Genomic DNA, 10,280 nt, shown 5'->3' on the forward strand with positions numbered 1-10,280 from the left:
GCTCATAGTATTCCAAGAATAACTGACGCTAATGTCTTTATCCTCCAGACCATGCCTCCCATATGTCACATGTCTAAAATAACTCATTTATTTAAATCTCCTAATTATGAACCTGATCCCTACATTATCTATGCCTACTAGGCAACTCTATGACTCGTTTGTTGAACCGATGGTGTCACCATAACGAATCTCCATGTCAGCGCTATTAGTAGTGACCTTCATGTCTCTTAGGATATAACCTCCTGAAATGCCGTGCTCAGCACGTTGATGGACTCTTGAGTATTTCCAGCAAAATCTCGAACTTCGTTGTTCCTGTTTGTAGCAAATCTATTGAGTATTTTAGGTTCAGGCATGTCAAACAAGAAGCAGCATCCCGTGATCAAATATATGGGATAGAAAATTTTATGGTCATAGCCAAGCTAGCACATCTTAGAGAAAATGTTGGAGGTTGCCAAAGGTTTAGTTTGGGTGTTCGACGTGGAGATTTAGAGTTAAAGAAAGTGAGTGGGTTATTCTCAATATTTTCTGCATGAGGATGCTATGTGAATTGTCAATAAAGGTAAAGTATGTGAAGTCACATTAGGCCTTATGAAATTTTGAAAGGAAATAGGCTAAACTATGAGTATGATGTTTCCCTATTATTGTTCTTCGTGTACCCGGTGTTTCATGTGTCTATGTCTAATAAGGTGAAGATAAGGGATAATGGGATTGTGAGGAGCAACTATTTGCTATCCTTGTTAGAAAAGTCCGGGAGTTGAGATTGTCTCCGTTAATGTGTTATGGCGAAATTGTTTTTGGAAATTTAGGGAGTTAGCCAAATTTTGAAACTACTGGTGTGTGTGAACCAACAGTTGAACCACACTGAATGCTAATGACAGATTTTGACCCTCATTCAAGGACGAATGATCCTAAGCGAGGGAGAATGTAACACCCAGGAAATTTTTGAAGTATTTCAGTGTAAAGCCCCATAATTTTGGCAAAGTGAATTCAAGGTTTCGTGGTGCCGGAGTAGGCTTACATGTTTGAGGATGGTATAAGATCTTCGCGGCTCGCAAGCTCACCGCGGTTCAGACTTTTTGGGTTGAATAATGCACTGAAAAGTAAAGGAAAATATTTGGCGGAAAAGCGTGTTTATACGGCCCATTATGCGGCCGCATAATGGCCGCAGAGTGAAGCAGTAAGTTTCGCCAGCTTGAGGTCCGTTTTGCGATCGATTATGCGACCGCATAATCGATATGCGGAATGCATATCGATCGCATAATCCCTCTTGAGTTTTTGCGGAGGGAGTTCTGCGGTGCATTATGCGACCGCAGAACGAGTATGCAGACCGCATACTGGTCGCATACCTGAGCCGAAAGTTTAGGCCCCTGAGTGCCATTTCTGCGGTCACTTTGCGGACCGCATAACCATTATGCGGTCGCATATGCGACCGCAAACCTGTGTCGGGGCACCCATTTTCTTAATTTAAAACCCGACCCCCATTCCATTAAAATACCTCTTAGGTCTATTTTGAGCTCATTTTTAGATGTTTCTAGAGTGAGAGAGAGAGAGAGAGGGTTCAATAGGGAGGGTCTAAGTTTTCATCAAATTGATCTTCAATCATCACTCAAAGCCTTGGAAATATTCAAGTAGAGCACCAAAATTCTTCACCCTAAAAGGTAAGGCTTCATCACCCCAGCTCTTAATTTCAAACATAGCTATAATGGGGTATTAGTGTGATACTTCATGGGTATGAGGGTGGTTCATCTTGCATGCATGTGATAAAGAGTGTGGGAAAAATAAAAAGTGAACTAGAATCATGAATATTTTCCTAATTTTGGGTTCAATTTGTATATTGCTAAAATAGATTGAGGTTGCTAAGGGTTTCAGATAATTGTAGAGTCTAAAGAAGCATGATTGAGGTATGTTGGCTAAAATTTCTCTCTTGGAATTGAATTCCATAATGTTTCTGTAAGTTTCAAAGTGTGGGTTACGTATTAAAAGGTTATGGCTTTGAGTCGTGTTTCAATGAAAGATAGAATTGTCTAAAAACCTTTGTACTAAATTCATGCCCATTAGTGGCTGCTTTAACTAATGCTTTGATTTATAAATATATCCAGTGTGATTCGAGTTCTATATACTCATGTATTGAAATTGTACATTATCATTTCTGGGGGGAGAGTATTGCAAGAGTAAATGGTGTATTGACTGTTTATGATTTTTCATGTGTGTTTTTATTGTTGGTTGGTATGCTTCATTCTTTGGGAAGAAACCATTTGTGTTTGAAGTTTCCATTTCAAATGGATTTGAAGTATATAATTTTTAAAATATCCTATATGTTGATACTTGATGGTGATCTTTGAATTTGAAAGAGGTGAAAGTGTGAAATATGAAATACGGCCATTGTGCCAGGAATAAAGAATCTTGTGAATGGCCTAATGAGCCAAGGAAATATTGTCGTTGTGAATGACCGGAAATACTAATGAGAATTCATACAATGTGGAAGATGTTGAGGTGAGTACAATTGTATTTATGATATTTCTGTTTGCAAATCAAATCAAAACTATTTTTAGGAGCATCATTAGCAATACCGAGGAAGGGTGAGTCATAAGGCCCACACCTAAAACTACACGTGCCGGTGTAGGAGTGGATTGTGATATTATTCCCCTTAATTGGGATGAAACTGGAACCTTTGTGGATTGGAAGAGTCAACTCGCACGGCATATGTGGGAAGGCGGCCTAGCTGATCGAGTGGAGATCAGACGCCATATTGCGCATATGGTGGTACTACTCTTGGTAACAACTTTCTTTCGCATCATATGTCAAACCACATTGTTCGTGGGGAGATGGCCTAGCCAATCGGACGTGATCGGACTCTGTGCTAACAAAACGGTGGTATATTGGTGCTAATGATCTCCCAACCAAAATTATATATGAAGTTTGTATTTTGGAAATTATTATGTTTTAACTGGATATTTGGATATTGTTGATCGTGACTTGTTGTTTCTTTGTGTTGCCTTTTCTTATATGGGCAGTCTATTTTGAAAGAGGATTTTTAGCCATACATACTAGTGCTATTCGATAGTACTAACGTCTATTTTGCCGGGGGCGCTGCATCTTTAATGGATGCAGGTGATTCTTCAGCAGGCGGCATTGATCAGTGATAGCAGTACACTCTTTTCAGCTGATTTGGTGAGCCCCACTTCATTCTGGGGTCATGTATCTTTTGCTTTTCATGTATAGTGTTTTGAGGTATAGCCGGGGCCTTGTTGCCAGCATTTCCATATTACTCTTCTATTGTATTTAGAGGCTCCGTAGACAGGTTGTGGGTTATGGTTGATGTTGGGAATTGAACTAGAAATGTTGGTACTTGAAAATTATGTTTTTTTCATTAATTCTATAAACTCGTACTGTTTTGGAAATTATGAATGAAGCAACTAATGGGAATGAAAAGGAAGTTGTTAATAAAATCTTTTCAGTGATTGATTAATGGAGTACATCTCCTCTTTATTCATGGATGAGTTTGGGTAGAAGTAAGTCTAATAGGCTTGCTCGGCCGGGTTCTCTCAGTTGAGCGCCGGTCGCGCTCCCAGAGTTTGGGGTGTGACATCTATATTAGTCCCAAGTTCTTTCAAAAGTGCTATCAACCAAACTACCCCTGAGACTGCACTAGCCATGCTTCTGTATTCTGCTTCAGCTGAACTTTTAGAGACTGTGTTATGTTTCTTCGATTTCCAAGAAAGTAGTGACTCTCCATACTTTACTATAAAGCCTGATACTGATTTCCTTGTGCTGGGGCAGGATGCCCAATCTGCATCACAATACACACTCAACTTATTGATGTTGTTACTGCTCAATAGAATGCCCATGCCTGGTTCTCTTTTAATATACCTTACTACTCCGAAGGCTGCTTCCCAATGAGACTTCTTAGGACTCTGCAAAAATTGGCTGAGTGTTTGCACTGAGAAGGCTATATCAGGTCTGGTGAGAGTTAGGTATTTAGGTATAACAGCTTACCAATAAGCCTTTGGTATTGCCCTTTGTCATTCATCAACATATCATCTTCAACCCCTGTTAACTTGTCAAGTTCTGGTATTGTTAGCTTTGCATTTGGCTCTACGGGAGTCCAAGTTGGCTTAGCCCCTGTAAGCCCCAAGTCAGATATTATTTCCAGAGCATATTTCCTATGATTAATTAATATGCCTTTCCTTGATCTACTAAATTCCATTCCAAGGAAAAATTTCAGTTCTCCTAAATCCTTAATTTTGAAGGCCTGGTGCAAGGAGTTCTTGGTTGCTTCAATGAGCTGTAAGTTGCTTCCTGTAACTAGCATATCATCCACATAGACTAGGATCACAACAATATCTTAATCTTGCTGTCTAATAAACAATGAGTGGTCTAGGCTTCTCTGATGAAAACCAGAAGATAAGAGGGCTTCTGTTAGTTTCAGATTCCATTGCCTACTAGCCTGTTTAAGTCCATATAGGGATTTTACAAGTCTACAGACCAAACCTGACTCCCCCTGACTTGTAAAGCCCTGTGGCAACTCCATATAGACCTTATCATGAAGATCCCCTTGTAAGAATGCATTGTATACATCTAATTGATGAACAAACCAATTATGCACAGCAGCAAGTGAGAGAACAGTCCTGACAATGGCTATTTTAACCACTGGCGAGAAGGTCTCATTATAATCTAATCCTCCTTTCTAATTATAGCCTTTAACTACTAATCTAGCTTTAAATCTCTCTACTTTTCTATTGGCCTTGAGTTTCACCTTGTAAACCCATTTGCACCCTATATGTCTCTTCCCTACAGGTAACTTGATCAATTCCCAAGTATTATTCTCCTGCAATGCTTGAATTTCTGCTTGCATTGCATCCACCCACCTTTGATTTTGAGAAGCCTGCTGAAAGTTCTTAGGCTCTATGATTGCTGAGAAAACTCCAAGATACAACTGATGGGATGATGATAATCTATCATATGTGATAGACTCTTCAATAGGATACAGAAATGAGCTAGTAGAAGGTTTGTTTTTGTTGGTGACATAGTCTATCATCCACACAGGTTCCTTGGATCCTCTCTGAGATCTTCTCAAAGGAACATTGGTGTCAGCACAGCTTGGTGTTGAAAGAGTTTCCTCTGTGAATGCACCTGAATTAGATGACTCATTCTCAGGAGCATCTCCGGGTGTTGAAGTATTCTGGGAGTCATTACCAGTTGCAGGATCAACTATGGTGCTGGAGTCTAAGTCCAATACAGGTGAACATGGTGTTATTGTGGTTGTGGGCACATTGTTATCATGGCATGGTGTCGTTGCAGGTATTGGTACACTGTGATCATCATGTGTGAGAAAAGGATCTACTGTCTGACTTGTCTCTACTGGCTGCAATTGAAATAGGAATACATCCTCCCTGAAAGTAACATCCCTGTTGGTAAAGAATATATGTTTTGACATATCATACAGAATGTAACCTTTAGTTACATTGGGGTATCCCATAAATACTGACTTTATTGCCCTGCTTGCAAATTTATCTCCCTTTGGCAATGTAGCAGCATAACATAGACACCCCATAGTTCTTAAGTGACCGATAGAAGGTCTCTTGTTAAAGAAAACCTCATAAGGTGATTTCCCTTGAAGGACTACAGATGGTAGTTTGTTAATCACATAAGCAGCAGCTAATATGCAATGGCCTCAAAACTTGAGAGGAATATACCCCTGAAACTTTATTGCTCTAGCAACCTCAAGTAAATGTCTGTGCTTCCTTTCTGCTACCCCATTCTGTTGGGGTGTGTACAAACATGTTTTCCGGTGTATAATTCCCATTGTAACACATAGTTCCTGCATTCCTGAACTCATAAACTCCCCTCCATTATCTGATCGAATTGTTTGAATCACAACATTGAATTGAGTTCCAACCATTTTAATAAAGTTCCTCAAAACTATGATGACATCTGATTTTAACTTCAACAAAAAAATCCATGTCACACGAGAATAGTCATCCACAACAGTTAGGAAGTATTTATTTCCATCAAAAGTTTGTGTAGTACAAGGACCCCATACATCTAAATGTAAGAGTTGAAACACCTTATTTGATCTACTAGTACTCAAAGAGAAAGGTGATCTGTGATGCTTAGCTAATGGACATACTTCACACTTATCTACTACATACTGAGAAGTATCTAAATTGTATCCTAGGAGCTTCTTCATTGATCCTCCTGAAGCATGTCCCAGTCTCTTGTGCCAGACGATTGCCTCCAGTTTATTCTCTTGTGCTATTAGTCCCTCTGTATTCTCCCTTTCTTTTATTTTTGCTGGATTACTTGTTTGTGAAACCAGCAAATAAAGTCCATTCCTTTCTTTACCAATCCCCTTTACCTCCCCAGTGAAGAGGTCCTGAATAAACAAAAATCAGGATAGAATGCAACTAAGCATCTAAGAACTCTTGTGACTTTGGAAACAGACATGAGATTGTACTGAAAATCTGGTATAAACAGAACATTTTTTACTTCCCATGTGCCTGTTATTCTGCAGTTACCAATATGTGTAACATGTGCTATTTCTCCATTTGGCAAATTAACCTTCTTAGTGTCTTTAACATCGACTGCTTTAATATTACTTAACAAGCTTAGGTCTGCAACCATATGATTGGTTGCACCTGTATCTATTATCCAATGAGCTTTTGCTACATCAACAAGAAATGAGTAAGCAGTATTACCTGCCATGTTGGCCACATTCTCCTATGCTTGTTCATGGTTGGTATTGAGACTCAGCATTTTCATTATCTGATCATACTGTTTTGCAGTCAGTTGTGGTGCTCTGGCCATTTCTCCTTTATTACAACCATCAAGTTGTCCAGTGTTTCCTGCATTCCCAGTCCCTATGTTTGGATTAGTATATTTAGCACACACACTATATGCAGTGTTCATGTTCATCTTTCTTTTTCCTTTGAAACCTTCCGGGTATCCAATCAACTTGTAATACTCTTCCTTGGTATGTCCATTCATTTTGCAATAGTCACATTGAACATTCTAATTCCTCTTTGGAATATGATAGTTCTGATATGCATAATATTTACCAGCTAAAAGAGCTGCATGTTCATTTCCATCCCCTGCTGTCATTGTGTTAGCTACTGTCATGTGACTCTCTCTTTCAACTAGCATCGAGTATGCCTTGTTTATGCTTGGAGTTGGACTAGTCATCAGAATCTGGCTCCTAGCTTGCTCATATATTTCGTTTAATCCCATTAGGAACTGAAGAACTTTCTGCTTTTGCATGAACTCAATGAAATTTTTAGATCTCGCACAGTCACATGGAGGTGGCACCATGTTGTCAAATTCATCCTAGAGGTTGTGCAATTTAGAGAAATACACTGATACACTGTCTGTTCCTTGTGTAATTGTTGTTATCGCCTTGTGTAACTGATAGACTCGTGAAGTATTCACTTTGTCAAATCGCTCTCTTAGATCTTCCCTAACAACCCTAGCATTTTTGGCATAGACTATTCATGTTATCAATTCCTTCAATACTGAGCTCATTATCCATCATAGGACTATAGCGTTACAACGATCCCATTGATGACCTAGTTCATCATCAAAATCACCCTTTTACAGAGTCCCGTCGACCAGTCCTAGCTTTTTCTTACCAAGCAGTTGGATCTCCATCGCTCGACTCCAAGTAGTGTAGTTATCTGAACCAGTCAGCTGGATTGATATTATCGGCGCTCTTGTTGTATCTGAAGGATGAAGAAATAGTGGATGATTGTGATCCAATTCTGTCCTTGCCGCCATTATTGAACTCGCAATTTCTGCAATTCACTTGTATATGAAGCAGGATCTTCCAAAATCAATAATTCACACTCGCAATTGTGATGAGAGCTCTGATACCATGTTAATTTGGGAGCAATCTATGAACCCTAATTGACAGAATCGAATTGGTGAAGAGAGTGTAGAGAGAGAAATATTTCATGAAGGAAGATGACTTCATTTTTTGTATTAATTATTTGTATAGTGTATGTGCATGTATATAAAACTACTAATGAGTGCTTTCCCACTAACTATCTAACAAACTATCTAACCACCTAACTAACTTTAATAATCTAGAATATTCCTACACATCTACACACCTACTATGTCACAACAGTTATCAGTCGAGCATTCAGATGGCACCGTATGAGGCTTTGTATGGTAGGCATTGTTGGTCTCTAGTGGGTTGGTTCGAGCCGGGCAAGGCTAGATTATTGGGTACAGACTTGGTTCAGGATGCCCTGGATAAGGTGAAGGTAATTCAGGATCGACTTCGCACAGCCTAGTCCAGACAGAAGAGTTATACGGACCGGAAGGTTCGCGATGTTGCATTCATGGTTGGAGAGCGGGTCCTTCTCTGGGTTTCGCCTATAAAGGGCATTGTGAGGTTCGAGAAAAAGGGAAAGCTGGCCCCGAGGTTTATCGAACCATTTGAGGTGTTGCGGAGAGTTGGAGAGGTTGCTTATGAGCTTGCCTTACCTCCCAGTCTAGCAGGAGTTCAGCCGGTATTCCATATTTCTATGCTTCGGAAGTATCATGGTAATCCGGCTCATGTGTTGGATTTCAGCTCAGTCCAGTTGGACAAAGATCTATCTTATGTTGAGGAGCCAGTGGCTATTTTGGACATGCAGATTAGAAAGCTGAGGTCAAAGAATATTGCTTTCGTGAAGGTTTAGTGGAGCGGTCAGCCGGTCGAGGAGGCAACTTGGGAGACCGAGCGGGATATGCGCAGCCGTTATCCTCATCTTTTCACCACTTCAAGTATGTCTCTATACTTGTTCGAGGACTAACGATTGTTTTAAGAGGGGGGGATGTAACGACCCGGCCAGTTGTTTTGAGAGTTATAGCCCCGATCCCCTATTTACTACTTTCCCCGTATCTGTTTCAGCTTATGTGACTTGCCGGGAGGTTTTGTTTTGGTTTTTGGGGTGTTTTGGGACACTTAGTCCCTAAATGGAAGCTTAAGCCTTAGGATTTTGACCATAGTTGGAACTGTGTGAAGACGATTTCGAAATGGAGTTTCGTCGATTCCGTTAGCTCCATTGGATGATTTTGGACTTAGGGGCGTGTCCAGATTGTGTTTTGGAGATTTGTAGCTCATTTAGGCTTGAAATGGCGAAAGTCGAATTTTTGGAGATTTTGACTGTTAGTGAACTTTTTGATATCGGGGTCGAAATCCAATTCCAAAAGTTGGAGTAGGTCCGTAATATCTAATATGACTTGTGTGCGAAATTTGAGGTCAATCGGACGTGATATGATAGGTTTCAGCATCGGTTGTAGAAGTTTAAAGTTTCGAGTTCATTAAGTTTGAATCGGAGGGTGATTCGTATTTTTAGCGTTGTTTAATATGATTTGAGGACTCGACTAAGTCCGTATGGTGATTTAGGACTAGTGGGTATGTTTGGTTGAGGTCCTGGGGGCCTCGGGATGATTTCAGATGGTTAACAGATCAAATTTGATTTTGGAAGAATAGTTGAAGTTGTTGCACCTCGTATAATCGCACCTGCGCAACATTGACCGCAGGTGCGAGCCAATGGACGCAGGTGTGGTTTGGAAGGAAGAGGCCAGAGTTCGCAGGTGTGGAGGTATAACCGCATCTGCGCATCCGCATATGAGAAAGATGGAGCGTAGAAGCGGAAGGGGCCAGGGCGTGAGGGATCGCAGAAGCGGAAGAATTCCGCATAAGCGAAAGAATTCGGCAGAAACGGGTGCGAAGGTGCGGCCCATGACTCGCAGATGCGGACCCAGTCCCTTTAAGTCATTTCCACACCTACGATGGAAATTCCGCAGGTGCGGCGTTGCAGGTGCGACTATGGGCCACATGTGCGAGATTTCTGGACATAACACTTAAATGCAAGGGTTCGCGTTATTTTACCTTAACATTTTGAGCTCGGGTTTGGCGATTTCTTGAGAGCATGTTTTAGGGATTTCTTGAGGTAAGTCGCTTGTGCTTATTTTTAATCAATAATCTTGCTTCCCCATTTATTTTTCCACCTAGTAAGTGTGTATTTAAGGTAGAATTTGGGAGTTGAGACTAGGGATTTGGAGAGTTTAATTTGAGGATTTGAAGGACCATTTGGTGTCGGATTTTAGGAAATTTGATATGGTTAGACTCGTGAGTCAATGAGTGTTCATATTTTGTAACTTTTACCCGATTTCGAGACATGGGCCTAGGTCGACTTTTTAGGGTGAATTTCCAAATTTTTGTTAAAGTATTGATTTCATTAATTAGATGAGCCTATTATAGTTGTATTTATGAGATGCAATTTTGTTTG

At 40.3% G+C, this 10,280-nt stretch overlaps 1 protein-coding gene across 1 annotated transcript; it reads right to left on the reverse strand.

Annotated features, from left to right (window-relative positions):
* Nucleotides 1–7,011: 7,011 nt before the first annotated feature.
* Nucleotides 7,012–7,770, reverse strand: LOC107770218 (uncharacterized). The gene is made up of 3 exons (XM_016589496.1): nucleotides 7,626–7,770; nucleotides 7,426–7,481; nucleotides 7,012–7,323 (listed from the first exon to the last, which is right to left on the reverse strand). The coding sequence occupies exons 1-3, from the start codon at nucleotides 7,768–7,770 to the stop codon at nucleotides 7,012–7,014; spliced, it is 513 nt and encodes a 170-aa protein (XP_016444982.1).
* Between the last annotated feature and the right edge of the window lie 2,510 nt (nucleotides 7,771–10,280).

This window comes from Nicotiana tabacum, chromosome 4, assembly GCF_000715075.1.
Source record: "Nicotiana tabacum cultivar K326 chromosome 4, ASM71507v2, whole genome shotgun sequence".
NCBI lineage: Eukaryota > Viridiplantae > Streptophyta > Magnoliopsida > Solanales > Solanaceae > Nicotiana > Nicotiana tabacum.

Coding starts and splice junctions, on each gene's coding strand:
- LOC107770218 (XM_016589496.1), bottom strand. CDS start 7,770: ATGGCGGCAAGGACAGAATTGGATCACAATCATCCACTATTTCTTCAT. Junction 7,482..7,625: donor GATGGAGATCCAACTGCTTG/GTAAGAAAAAGC, acceptor TAACATGAATAG/TCTATGCCAAAAATGCTAGG. Junction 7,324..7,425: donor TAAGAGAGCGATTTGACAAA/GTGAATACTTCA, acceptor CACAACCTCTAG/GATGAATTTGACAACATGGT.